This window comes from Girardinichthys multiradiatus, chromosome 7, assembly GCF_021462225.1.
Source record: "Girardinichthys multiradiatus isolate DD_20200921_A chromosome 7, DD_fGirMul_XY1, whole genome shotgun sequence".
Lineage (NCBI taxonomy): Eukaryota > Metazoa > Chordata > Actinopteri > Cyprinodontiformes > Goodeidae > Girardinichthys > Girardinichthys multiradiatus.
The window spans coordinates 47,961,768-47,975,184 of record NC_061800.1 but is presented as its reverse complement, the minus strand read 5'-3'; the positions used below and the strand labels follow the sequence as shown (position 1 = coordinate 47,975,184).

The 13,417-nt window shown below is 44.5% G+C and overlaps 1 protein-coding gene and 1 long non-coding RNA gene across 2 annotated transcripts; both read left to right on the top strand.

Moving 5' to 3' along the window:
• Window positions 1-559: 559 nt before the first annotated feature.
• On the top strand, window positions 560-4,331 carry gstt1b (glutathione S-transferase theta 1b). Its single transcript, XM_047369794.1, has 5 exons — window positions 560-824; window positions 1,655-1,742; window positions 1,822-1,972; window positions 3,373-3,549; window positions 3,824-4,331. Exons 1-5 carry the CDS (start codon window positions 713-715, stop codon window positions 4,019-4,021), a joined length of 726 nt encoding a protein of 241 aa, XP_047225750.1. The 5' UTR covers window positions 560-712; the 3' UTR covers window positions 4,022-4,331.
• Window positions 4,332-7,027: 2,696 nt separating this feature from the next.
• LOC124871964 lies at window positions 7,028-11,674 on the top strand. The gene is made up of 3 exons (XR_007039172.1): window positions 7,028-7,042; window positions 10,497-10,965; window positions 11,580-11,674. It is a non-coding gene; the product is annotated as an uncharacterized LOC124871964 (long non-coding RNA).
• The last annotated feature ends 1,743 nt before the right edge of the window (window positions 11,675-13,417 follow it).

Here is a 13,417-nt window from a genome sequence, read left to right as displayed (position 1 = left end):
GCACCTTTTCTATTATATATGTGTATATTGTAAATTGTAAATATGTTTATTCTGTAATGCAAAAACAACACCAGAGAGCAAAGTGTACCGGAGTCAAATTCCTTGTTTGTATGTACGAACTTAGCAATAAAGCTGATTCTGATTCTGATTCTGAAGGTAAGTCCTTCTGACTTTCTGACCTGGAACTGAAGCTGGACTAAAAACTATTTTTTTATGTTGTTCCAATGAATTTCTGACTCCAGAGGGAAATGGACCGCAGCTGATGTAACCTCCAGCACTTGTTCTTGGTTCTCTTTCTGGGGCTTCTTGCACTTTACCTCTGGGTGATACCTGTAGCAATGATCAATAAATAATCATCTCCTTCTCTTATGCCAACATCTGGTACCAACATCTCTGAGTTCCACTAAAGGCAACCCAAGTACCGCCAGTCGGACAGGTACCACAGTTTGAGGACCATGGTTCTAAAATGTTCCTGCTCGCTGCAGAAACATTTTGAGACAATAGGTGTCGTAGTTTCCCCATTTACAGGTTCTAAATTTGGAAAGTTCTAGAATGTGGGAGTTTTTGGCAGAACCTCCTGCGTTTTTTGCTCTAGTGAGGTTTGTGGACGCCTTGCTGGATCTCTGGGATCTTTGAGAGCTGCAGCTGCTTCTTCTTTCTGCAGTGAAAACTTGATAAAACAGCCTCATCAGAGCAGAAAGAAGCAGCAGGGATGTCGGTGGAACTTTATTTGGACCTTTTCTCTCAACCCTGTCGCTCCGTTTTTATTTTTGCAAAGAAGAACAAGATTCCCTTCGAGTTCCAGAAGGTTTCTCTGATGGACGGTGAGTTCACACCCAGGAACAGGGAAAATGGCTCCTTTAACTGTGGAGTGAGGGCAGAACCATGGGAGGGCTGTTGGGAATCTCTGTGGGGAGTTCTGGTCTGTCTGCGGAGGGTCGCTGGTTCGAACCCTGCCCTGCCTTATGACATGGTAAAATAAAGACAGCTAAACTGGTGGTGCTTGGTTCAGTTTGTTAGATGTTTCCTCCTCATGCATTCACCTGCAGCACCGACAGTTTCTAACCACAGTTAATGTAAATCAGTCTGGGTCAGGTACTGGTTAAACTGGAGAAGTCCGGTATGGAGACGTGGGAAATCTGGGAAAAGTAATTAAACACAATTTAGATAGTTCTGAGAAGACCCAAAGCAGTCTTGCTGTAGAAAGCCTTTTTTAGAGCTAACACCAGCTGTGCAGCAAGGAGTAGAGCTATGAGAGGTGGATGAGTTTAAGCACCTGGGCTCAGCCTCCAAAGCATAGCAGAGGACCAGGAGGACCTGCAGAGGGTTGGTGGAAAATACCAGCATGTTTGAGATTGGGTGAGATGGAGGCAAATCAGCTTTTTGTTGCAACCCACTTGGAAGACTTTTGCTTTGGTCCTCCATTCGTCCAGTTCTCCCTAACTTCTAACCTCCTCGAGACTTTCAGAAAGTCACTATAGAAGATTACAAGAAGGTCTGACTCCTTGGAAGAAAATTTCAAGAGATGATGAGGTTTAACACTTTTGCACAGTTCCATCACAGACTTAACCAGTTGATGCTGCGATTCTTGTCTTGCTTGTTTTTAAAGGAGGCGGCTTTCTGCTGGACTGAGATGTTTCTGTGTTGGTTCCAGGTGAGCATTTTGGAGATGAATTTGGAAAGATCAGCATGATCAGAAAAGTTCCTGCACTTCGAGATGGAGACTTCTGTCTGGCTGAAAGGTGATTATGAGCTAAAAACCAGCAGTTTAACAACCTGTGTACCTGATGTGGACCTAATGGTCAATTTGTGCCCCTCCAGTATCGCCATCATGCTCTATCTGGCTGAGAAGTTCCAGACTCCAGACTTCTGGTACCCGGCGGACCTCCAGCAGCGCGCTCGAGTCAATGAGTATCTGTCCTGGCAGCACACAGCCATCCGGATGTACGGATCCAAGATATTCTGGCTCCGGGTACGTTCACCAACACGTCCCTAAAACGAGACGGTTAACTGGGTCTCTTCACAGTCGACCCAGAGATGAACCAACAGGTTTTCACTAGTAGATATCAAATGTTTCCTGACATTCCCAAGGATAAATATACGCATATAAAGTAAAATAAACCAATAAATCCAACAAATGCTGTGACAGCAAGTTCTTGGTGCAGCTGTGGATCTTCCAGAAAATGGAGATCATCCCATTTTCTGCAGAAGAAGAATCTGTCCTTTAATGAACTCAGAACAAAGAGCAGCAGAGAGTTTAATGACAGGAGAAAGTGGGAGTTTTCCATGCTGATGCATTTAATGAACAGCTGACAAAAGGAAATAAGACTTATTTCAACCAATGGTCAACAGGGTTATTTCAGTTAAAATAATTTGATAAAATATGTTGCTGCTGGACTGGAGCTTATGTCACATTTTCTGCAACATTTTTGAGATTCAAACGTTTCTGGAAAAAGCCAAATAATTGACTTTTCTTCTGCAGCGACAGAAAAAAGTGGAGAAATTTCCCTCAGAAGGATTTTAAAAACCCAGCTAGAGATTTATTCAGCTCAGATTCAGATAACTTTTAAATACATTAAAAAGATAGAAACCTAAAGCTTACGTAGAGAGCGATAGCATCTTGGGGTCTCCATGACAACCACAAGAATCTTTCTATAGGCCAACTGGTTGTTTGGGAGCATTTCCTGCCCTACCATCACAAACATAAAGATGGTGAGTTCGATAGACCTTGGTGGTTCTTTAACTGGACCTGTGAGATTGGATTAGAGGAGACAAACCCTCCATGTGGGTCCGGAAAAGCACCTCATGCTTACTGTTAAGTAGAGTGGAGGATCTGTGATTCTCTGGGCCTGTTTTGCTTCCAGAGGTTCTGGGAAACCTTAATGAGTCCATGGCATCATGAACTTTCTGATACACCAGGAATAAAACTCTGATGTTGTGTCCATGTTTTTACTGTTTTATTCTGTCATTGGTTCCGTTTTTTTCTTTTAGTTGTCTTTTATCGCTGGACGGAAAATAAATCCGTTAAACTTGAGCTCTTTGAATCTAAATGAGGCAGCAGAAAACACTGGAGTCTGATTAATGATTACAGACCCGGTAGGTCAGTCATTAACCATGGACTCAGAGCGGGCTGCCTTTAACCAAACTGGACCCAGAATCAGGTGAAGGGTTTCAGATGTTCCAGAAAACTCTGAAAACGTTTCAGTCTGCAGAGGTAAATTAATGAAACTGTCTTTTTATCATTAGACACAAACATCTCATGACAGTAAATGTACAGAACCAGCAATAAAAAACCTCAGCATGAAGACTTTAGAGCCTCAGGCTGAGCTGAGGAGAACGTGGTTCTGCTCTGACAGGAGTGTTTGTCTGCAGCTCATGATTCCTAAAATAATGGGTGTGGAAGTCCCAAAGGAGAAGATGGATGGAGCCTTGGAGGACCTGAACAACTCCCTAAACCTCATCGAAGAGAAGTACCTCCAGGACCGGGCGTTCATTGTGGGAGAGCAGATCTCTCTGGCCGACCTGGTGGCCATCGTGGAGATAATGCAGGTGAGCTGAATGGGTTTTTTAGCTTTACTGGTCCAGACTGTAGACATGTTGTCCTCCCTGCTCTGACATGAGGTGTCTGGCTGAATGTTCAGTAGCTGAGGGTTGGACCTGATGAAAAAGCTGCAGCAGAACACAGCTGTGTTTGTCTAGAGGGAGGTCCAAATCAGCAGTGAAGGGGATTTCCTGTAGGAGGCTCAGAGTAAAACTGCTGCTTAGGATCCCTCAGCTCCTGCGCATCCTCACTAACGTTCCTCTTCATCTGTCTCTCCATCAGCCGGTGGGTGCTGGTCTGGATGTTTTCAACGGGAGACCCAAGCTGAGCGCCTGGCGGGACAGAGTCCAGGCCTTCATTGGGAAGGAGCTCTTTGACGAGGCCCACCAGGCCATCCTGGGGGTTCAGGAGAACATGAAACAGTTTGATCCCAGCAAGCTGGAGCTCTTCAAGCCTAAAATCCTCAGGTTATTCTTCTGAGCAGGACAGCATTGATGTAATCCAAAATAAAACTAAGCAGCTCTTCAGACGTCATAATAAAACCTCGTCTCTCTGTTTAAGTTTGTATCCCAATGGTCCCGTTTATGTAAGGGTTGTAAAACAAAAGCTGGAGGTCCTGGAGGCAAACGACTGATTATGTAATCGGGGAATGTGAAATGTGACACTTTTGAGATTTCTGGAGTGTCAGTCATTAGCTAATCTGTTCAGTGCTGCTTTGATAACCCAGCTACACGTTTCAGCTTTAATCTGAGGTAATCCTGATGTTTCAATAAACCTTGTTATCTGTGTAGCAGCTTGGTCTGACTTTGTGCTTGGGTTTTTGATTATGAGAATGACGATGAATGTGGGTCAGAGTGAACAGAACTCACTCTACATTCAGAACAAATAGCTGGTTAACAATGGGAAAATGCTGCCACCTTGTGGAGGAACTCAGCACCCGCATTCAGGAAGTCTAACTGCTAGTTTCCTCCACATAAATGATCCAAATTAACCAAATGGTGTCCACCCCAACCACATTCCCAGAGAAAATGATCAGACTTAGACTAAATAAGTCAAAAGTGACATTTCACCACCTCTGGAAAACTACCTCATTACTGTATGTCCATATTACAGAGCCTTGCTAAAGTATTCACACCTCATTCTTAAAACCACAAACTACAATGTATTTTAGAGACATCTTTTATTGTCCCTCAGGTGGGATCCAGGTGTACCAGCAGCAGAGTGAAAGGCACATGGAAGCATGTAGATTCACACATAGCTAAAAATGTAAAAAAAAAAAACAACTACCGACTGTTATTAAAAATAGCTCATAATAAAAAAACGTGCAACTGAGTCGGTTGATTTCAAAAATGTACAACACGATATTTTATATTTGAGCATAAAGACTATTTACGAGAAATGAGGAAACTGCAAAAAACCACAGGGATGTAAACACTGAGTGTGTTGGGGGCAGTGATGGTTATAAAGTCTAACAGCTTCTGGGAGGAAGGACCTATGATAACGCTCCTTTGTGCACCTAGGAGGCAGCAGTCTGTTACTGAAGACAGACTGCTGCCTGAGGTGGGAAACATTGTCCAGCAGTGATGTTATTTTTGCCAGAGTCCTTCTGTCTCCCACCACCTGCACTGGGTCCAGGGTGCATCCTAGAATAGAGCTGGTGTTCCTAATGAGCTTATCCAACCACCACCTCTCAGCTATAGATAAGCTGCTACTCCAACAGACATCAACATAGAAGATGGCTGATGCCACCACAGAGTCAAGAAAGGTCTTCAGGAGCGCCCCCTGCCTTCAAAAAGATCTCAGTCTTCTCAGCTGGTAGAGTCTGCTCTGATCCTTCCTGTAAAGAACGTCAGTGGTGTGACTCCAGTTTAATGTTCAGGTGAACATCCAGATACTTACAGGAGTCCACTATCTCAACATCACCTTCCTGGATGTCTTAGTTGGACGTTTTTTGACAAACCAACACAAGGTTGTCCATCATTGTTAAGCTGAAGAAAAATAAAACATGGTTTTCAACATATTGTTTACAATAAAATATATTGCGTACATTTCTATTTATGCCCCCTTTATTCTGAGACACCTAAATAAGATCCACTGCAACCCAGCACCTTCAGGAGTCACCTGATCAGTAACCAGAGTCCAGCTGTGTGTGATTTAATCTGAGTCTAAATGCAGATGTTCTGTTTGTGGCCTCAGAGGTTCTTTAGAGAACATTAGAGAACAATCAGAATCATGGACAACAAGTAACCCAGCAGACGGGTCAGGGAGAAAGTTCTGGTTCAGTTTAAAGCAGGGTTAGGTTCTATAACAATATCCCAAGATTTGAAGATCTCACAGAGCTCTGTTTAATCCATCATCTGAACATGAAGAGAGTATGGAGCAACTGCAGACCTACCAAGACATGAACGTCCACCTAAACGGACCGGCTGGGCAAGGAGAACATTAATCAGAGCAGTAGCCAAGAGGTAGCTCTGGAAGAGCTGCAGAGTTCTACAGCTCAGGTGGGAGAATCTGTCCACAAACCAACTCTTAGTTGTGTTCTCCATAAATCTGGGCCTGTTTTCCCAAAGAATCCTGAGACTAAAGGTAGCTCCTAGTGACGTCATTGCCTTGGTTAGATAAAAGTTATTCAGGAAGCATCTTGGGCCTTCAGAGAGTTCCTAACATGAGGAGATGTTAAGAGTAGTGAGGAGGACTTTTAGCTGCTATCTCCTCTCTAGCTTCTGAATGCAGCAGGAACCAGAGCTGCTCACATTCCAGGCTGGTGCTGAAAGCAGAGGAACGACGCATTGATCTGCTGGTTCCCACCGTGATCCCAGAACCAAATCTACCTTTAACACTCCTCTCTTCATCTCCACCAGGAGGCTCTGCTCCTCTGTTCACTTCGCTTTTCTCCAAACTATCATTTTACCAAACTAAACCTCATTAAACAAGGAGATCACAGTAAATGCTGAATTTTAATATTAATATTAGCTAATTAATATGAAATAGATGCAGCATGAAAACAACCAACATGGAAAGTAAACATAATAAGCAAATCAAAATAATGATGAGAATGTAAATAAGTTACGTTCAAACATGTTGATGCTGTGTGACAATTAATTTAATCATCATTAGTTTTATCATCATGATTTAAACATTTCTGAATCCAGTCTAAATTATCGGTTCATTTCTCTCCACTGATCACTATAGGAACACATTTGGGTTTTGTTTTTTTTGTATTGCAACAGCCAATCACAGCTCTTAAAAGACAGCTTCACACCTACTAAAGGGGTCAACCACACCTCCTCACTAAGATAGGAGTTTCTGTCGTCTCAGAGTCGCTCTCAGCAGAGAACTGAATCCCTCTGAATCTAGGAGTCCTTGGCAGGAAGTTTGAGGCTAAGATAGGAGCTCTCTGAAGGAATCTGAGGATCTTTGGGAATACAGGCCCCGACCTTTATGGAAAAGTGACAAGAAGGAAGCAAGAAGAAGTCCTGGTAGCAGTTTTCTACAAACCGGGTAGGAGACACAGCAAACATGTGGAAGAAGGTGTTCTGATCAGAGAAGACTAAAACTGAACATTTGGAAAACTAACACTTCACATCACCCTGAACACACCATCCCTACAGGGAAACATGGTGGTGGCAGCATCATTCTGTGGGGATGCTTTTCTTGAGCAGGAACAGGGAAGCTGGTCAGAGTTGATGAGAAGAAGAATGGTGCTAAACCCAGAACAATCCTAGAGGAAAACCTGTTAACCTGAGAGTGGGGTGGAGGTTTACCTTTCAGTTGGACAACCACCCTGAACATACAGCCTGAGATACAATGGATGGTTTAGATCAAATGTTAGAATGGCCTAGTCAAAGTCCAGACCTAGATGCAAATGAGAATCTGTGGCAGGACTTGAAAACAGATGTTCACAGATGTTCTCAATCTAATCTGACTGAGTTTTAACAGTTTGGCAGACAGTAAATAATCAACTGAAGGTTGTTGGTTTTCTTCCTGCTTCTGAAGCAGTTTTGAAATAATGGGAGGAAGTGGTTCCTCCTGAGGATAAAGGATTGATGCTAAGACAACAGTGACGATGCAATCAGATGGATTTCCTCAGATTAATCAGTTTTTTCCTCTTTTCACTGTATGATCAACACAATCTGACTGTACTGCATCATAATTACAACTGGACTGTTTCTAATTGGATCTTAGGGAACGCTTCTATTCAAATGAATTGGACTGATTCGGAATACATTTTTACAACTGGCCTCATTAGTTTCAATTATGAAGGGAAACTGAGATGCTCATCTGCTGTAGCAGTATTTAATATGCCATATTTTTATTAATATGAATTTAATACAGCAGAGTACATTATTTCAATAGCGGCAACATTTGTTCATTCTTATGACCTTTCTATGTTGGTCAATAGGAACCAAAATGCTGAAGATTAGGCCACCCTGCTGGAGAAATTAATCTTAATATTATTATTACCATTATTATGACTAACAGTATTTGTCCTTCACTTGTTCAGTGACAAAAATAACCAGACATAATTTTGGACACAATGTCCAACGTTGTTTAACAGCTTTATGTCAATGTCAAATAGAAATATCAAAACTATTCAATACATATTTTACTCACTGTTAATCTGTTAATGTAGAATTTGTTGGTGGGTTTTCATTAAGCCTTATTTTACTGTTAGTTAGTTGTTAATTTTCAAAGCCTAACGAGCAACTGAACCTGCGACTGAGTCTTTGGCTAAAGCAGCGGTCTCCAAACCTTTTGCTAATAGGCCAAAATTGACAAGTTGAAAGCAATCATGACCCAAAACAACTTCATTAGATTAAAAATGCAATAATGACTTTAGTGTGATTTTTTTTATTTTACCTGCTCAACACTAAACAAACTGTAAATTACTATGGAGCTGAAACATAGAAAAGGCTTCGCACTGTTCCCTTGGAAGAAGCCAATAGCTGGATCAATTGTTTTCTTCTTCGTTGGCCAATTTTTTACCATTCTTGAGTTGTGGTCAGGGGCCGACCATAATAATTTCAAGGGCCACAAATGGCCCCCAGGCCACACTTTGGACACCCCTGGGCAAGAGGACCTATGGACAGGACAATAATTATTTTTTTCTCCGTGTAACGTTGTTTTATGTCCCTGATAAAGAACTGGACTTAAGAGATGAAAAACAGCAGCCAAAGTCCAAAGAAGTTCTGAAGAACTTTAGACGAAGACCACTTTAAAAGAACACAGGAAAATCATTGAAACATAAAGGTATAAGATTTGGATCAGAACCTTTGTCCTGATCCAAATTACAGGGCTTACAGGGCTTAATGACTTCAGACCCGTCACCCTGACCTCTGTGGTGATGAAGTCCTTTGAGCGCCTTGTGCTCTCACACCTAAAAGACATCACCGACCCCCTCCTGGACCCCCTGCAGTTTGCCTACAGAGCCAACAGGTCTGTAGATGATGCAGTCAACCTAGCCCTTCACTTCATCCTCCGGCACCTGGACTCCACAGGAACCTACGCCAGGATCCTGTTTGTGGATTTCAGCTCTGCCTTCAACACCATCGTCCCAGTTCTGCTACAGGAGAAGCTCTCCCAGCTGAGTGTGCCCGACTCCACCTGCAGGTGGATCACTGACTTCCTGTCTGACAGGAAGCAGCGCGTGAAGCTGGGGAAGCACGTCTCTGACTCCCTGACCATCAGCACCGGTTCCCCCCAAGGCTGTGTTCTCTCTCCTCTGCTCTTCTCCCTGTACACCAACAGCTGCACCTCCAGTCACCAGTCTGTCAAGCTTCTGAAGTTTGCGGACGACACCACCCTGATCGGACTCATCTCTGATGGTGACGAGTCCGCGTACAGATGGGAGGTGGACCATCTGTTGGACTGGTGCAGCCAGAACAACCTTGAGCTCAACGTTCTAAAGACAGTGGAGATGGTTGTGGACTTCAGGCAGAACCCAGCCACACCTGCCCCCATCACCCTCTGTGACTCCACAATTGACACTGTGGAATCTTTCCGCTTCCTGGGAACCATCATCTCCCAGGATCTCAAGTGGGAGCCAAACATCAGCTCCCTCATCAAGAAAGCCCAGCAGAGGATGTTCTTCCTGCGGCAGCTGAAGAAATTCAACCTGCCAAAGACTATGATGGTGTACTTCTACACAGCCATCATTGAGTCCATCCTCACCTCCTCCATCACCATCTGGTACGCCGCTGCTACAGCCAAGGATAAGGGCAGGCTGCAGCGTGTCATTCGGTCTGCTGAGAAGGTGATTGGCTGCAGTCTACTGTCGCTCCAGGAACTGTACACCTCCAGGACCCTGAAGCGGGCTGGGAAGATTCTGGCTGATCCCTCCCACCCTGGTCACAGACTCTTTGAGACTCTCCCCTCTGGCAGGAGGCTGCGGTCCATCCGGACCAAAACCTCACGCCACAAGAACAGTTTTTTCCCATCTGCCACCAGCCTGGTTAACAAAGCCCAGAAACCACCCTGACATTCCCCCTTTCCCCCACACCCCCCCTGTTTTTGCTGACAGGACACCTGTAACCTGTAACTCTATGAGTTACATTAACGCTCAGCTTGGACTCCTGCTTTACCTGCACAATGATCACCTGCACTGTTGTAGGGTTAGGGTTATATTTACTCTCACTCACTTAAAACTGTGCACATATATTTATATTATATTGTAGATATGTTTATACTGTTTAATTTGTATTGTATTGCATCGACTACGCCAAAACAAATTGTCCAAAAACGTACTTGGCAATAAAGCTTTTCTGATTCTGATTCTGATTTGTCCTGAATGAGGTCCAGACGTAAGCATTTTTCATCTCGTCAGACTTTATTCTTGGTGTTAAAGGTCATTGTAGGGCTTTAACTGGAGCGGTTCTGGCTTGCTGGATTTGGTCCATTAGGGGATCGAGTCATTTTTGTAAAGAAGAGATTTTATGTGCTGCTTTTTGTCCAGCAGATGGCAGCAGTGTGTAGGGCTGCTGCAGAGCTGCTGCTCGGTGCGCAGCGCCCGGACCTCATCCAGAGCGCCGCTGCGCCTCGCCGGTGATCCGTTCCGGTCCGGACTCCCTCACCTTTCCCGTCTGTCTGCTGCGGAGCTCCGCCTGCTGCAGACCGACCTGAAGGCGGCAGAGGAAACGGTCTGCTGCAGCCTGGGATTTTTTTTCCTGGTTTAAAACCCTGTTCGCAGATTATCTGTAAATCTGACGCGACGCGGGCGCTTCATCCAGAATAACAAACCCAGAGAGGGGCAAGTTGGGTCAGAATTTTGGATTTTATTGGTTTGGATATCCTGTGAGGACGCTGTGAAGAAGCAAGGCTTCTCCGCGGGATTACATCCCTGGACGACCTTGTGTTTTTCCTGCTGTGGATGGAGGATTTTCCGGGAATGGAGAGGAACGAGATTGTTTTCCTGCATGCAGTTAAAAGTATGTAGAGCTTTGCTGGATCACATTTACACGCAACATGTTTGATTCAGTGTCGTGTTTGCAGAGAGGCTGCCGTGACCTCATCTGTCTGATGTTTAATAACCTTTCAGCTCATTAACAGGGTCGGATTCTCAGGTTTAGCTTGTGTTACCACAGGACCCCCACGCCGCCCCTCCAAAACGCCCACTCCCACGCCCAGACACACACTACATATAAATCATTGATGGCCTGCATGCTGTGTGGACTCCAGCATGATGCTCTCTGAATGAAGCACATGCTTGGCCTGTTGTGGGGCTGTTACAGTGAACAAGGCTGCAGAGGCTGACTCTGTGGAACAGATGGGATACACAGGATTACATCTCCTCCACTCCAGAGCCACACACACACACACACACACACACACTGCTCGGTGTCACGCCACTATCACAAGCTGAGGGATTGAAACACTCCAGGGCATAGGGTGAGGGGAGGCTGATGACCCCTGCAGAGGTGAGGCCTTGACCTCCAGTCTGAGCTGCCAAAATAAAAACCTTGACAGTCCACCCCCTTCTGGGATTTTTAGACAGCTTCTGGAAAATAAATCAGTAAAATCCTTCATCTTCTTTTCTCCACAGTTCAGGAAAGCATGATCTCCACTCTCCAAAGGAGCAAGGCGTTCTGATCATCACAGCTTGGCTCTCAGAGATGGATAACAGTGGATGACAGGAACCAAAAACCCCCAAAAGGAGGAAGAGGAGATCACCCTGCAGCGAGTCCATGAGACATCTTCTAGAGCATGGGGTGTGTCAAATCCAAGAGAAGCGATCCTGCTTCCCAGCATGCCAACTCCACAGAGAAGACGACAAGGGGCGAGAAGGTCTACCTGGTGGGTTCGTTGGAGCCAGGCTTAGCGGACGGGTCCCCCAAGGTGAACCCGGTGCTCCTGGAGTACGCTCAGAGGCTGTCGGAGGAAATTGTGGCTCGGGCCGTGCAGCAGTGGGTGGAGGTGGACAGCCGCTATAGTGACATCCCCTACATCGAGTGTGATGTTCCATGATGGGAAGCCAGATCGTTGGGACTCCTTCATACCTTCATACCGGAGGGTGCGATAAAAAGGAAGGAATGAATCATTCATGAGTCTTTCTGGATGAGAATGAATTGGCGAGAATTCAGTTTTGACCTACTTTTGGACAGGATTATGCTTGGGATTGATTTGAAAACCCTCCTCCAAACTGACAGAAGAACTCTGATCCCAACTCTGTGATTATAGCAGCAGTAGCAGGATGGACATCATCTTCCTCTGTCCATATTTTTGCCAGCTGTCCATGACTGGATTTATAAACTTAGGAATCCTGTCCGACACTCGATACCTGTGACTGCTGCTGTCCAGGGGCCAGCAGGAACTTATTAATAGATCAGAAACACACCCTGCCTGCCACGGGACTCCTTCTGGTTGGGGGTCAACATTTCTTTTTATGACCCCCCTGGAGCTCCCGTGGTGACATCCTCAGCTTGGCTCTCACTGCCTCTCTCACTGCCGCTGGCCCGCCTTAATCTCTGCCCTCCATGTAACAGGACCCAGGGATTGTGGAGTGCAGACAATGCATTTCCAATCAGATGTGGCTTGTAGACATGACTGTGATTGGAAACCTTAAAAGCATGTGACTCATGGGGGGGGGGGGAGGATGTATGTAAAATGGTAAATCTGTAAACCCAGTTCCCTTGGTGCTGCTTCAGGAAACATAGCAACCCTACATACCAAATATAAACACTGCAAACTGTGCAAAAGTCTTGAGTCATCACTGATTTCTTCATATTTTCACTCCAAGTATCCGGACCTTTTCATATAAGCTGTTGGAGGGTCTTTATAGAAAGTTATCCTCAACTTGCTCCCACTTCTTTAGTTGAATCTATGAAAAATTAATTGATTCCCAAAAACTTACAGGCTGAAAACTATTTTCCCATTATGCACAGTTTGACCGTTCAAAACTGGGACGAAATCTTAGTCAGAACAGAAAAAAACTGTTGATCTGCCCAGTTTTCTTCATAGTTTCGTTACCAGCAGAAAGACTTTCTTGTGCGAGCTTTAAAATTAGTCTTGATCAAAAGTTCTCTAGACTTTTTGAAGGTCTGTCGAAGTTTTTCTTTGGGTGTTAGCTGCTTTCTCTCGGCCCCGTAAATTATTCAGGGTTACAATTATTGTGTTTAATTTTAGATAATGGCTAAAATGTATTTTGACTCAATGTGATAATAAAATCTGGAAATCAGACAAGTTGATGACAAAACTCAACTCTCCATCAGATGATAATTTTCTGAAAGTCATGTCACAACATTCAGCAAAGAGCGACGGAGAGGCACTCAAACTGCCACTAGTGGTACTTGGATCCCCTTTAATGGAACACAGAAAAATACCAAAAAGGTGAGTTTTTCATGCCCACTGATGTTTGCTTCAAACAGAAGCTGCAGAAGATTT

Bases quoted from the DNA above. Each gene is read 5' to 3' on its own strand.
- gstt1b (XM_047369794.1), top strand. From the start codon at position 713: ATGTCGGTGGAACTTTATTTGGACCTTTTCTCTCAACCCTGTCGCTCC. The intron at 1,973-3,372 runs GTACGTTCACCA...GTTTGTCTGCAG, and splicing joins CCAAGATATTCTGGCTCCGG to CTCATGATTCCTAAAATAAT. The intron at 3,550-3,823 runs GTGAGCTGAATG...TCTCTCCATCAG, and splicing joins CCATCGTGGAGATAATGCAG to CCGGTGGGTGCTGGTCTGGA.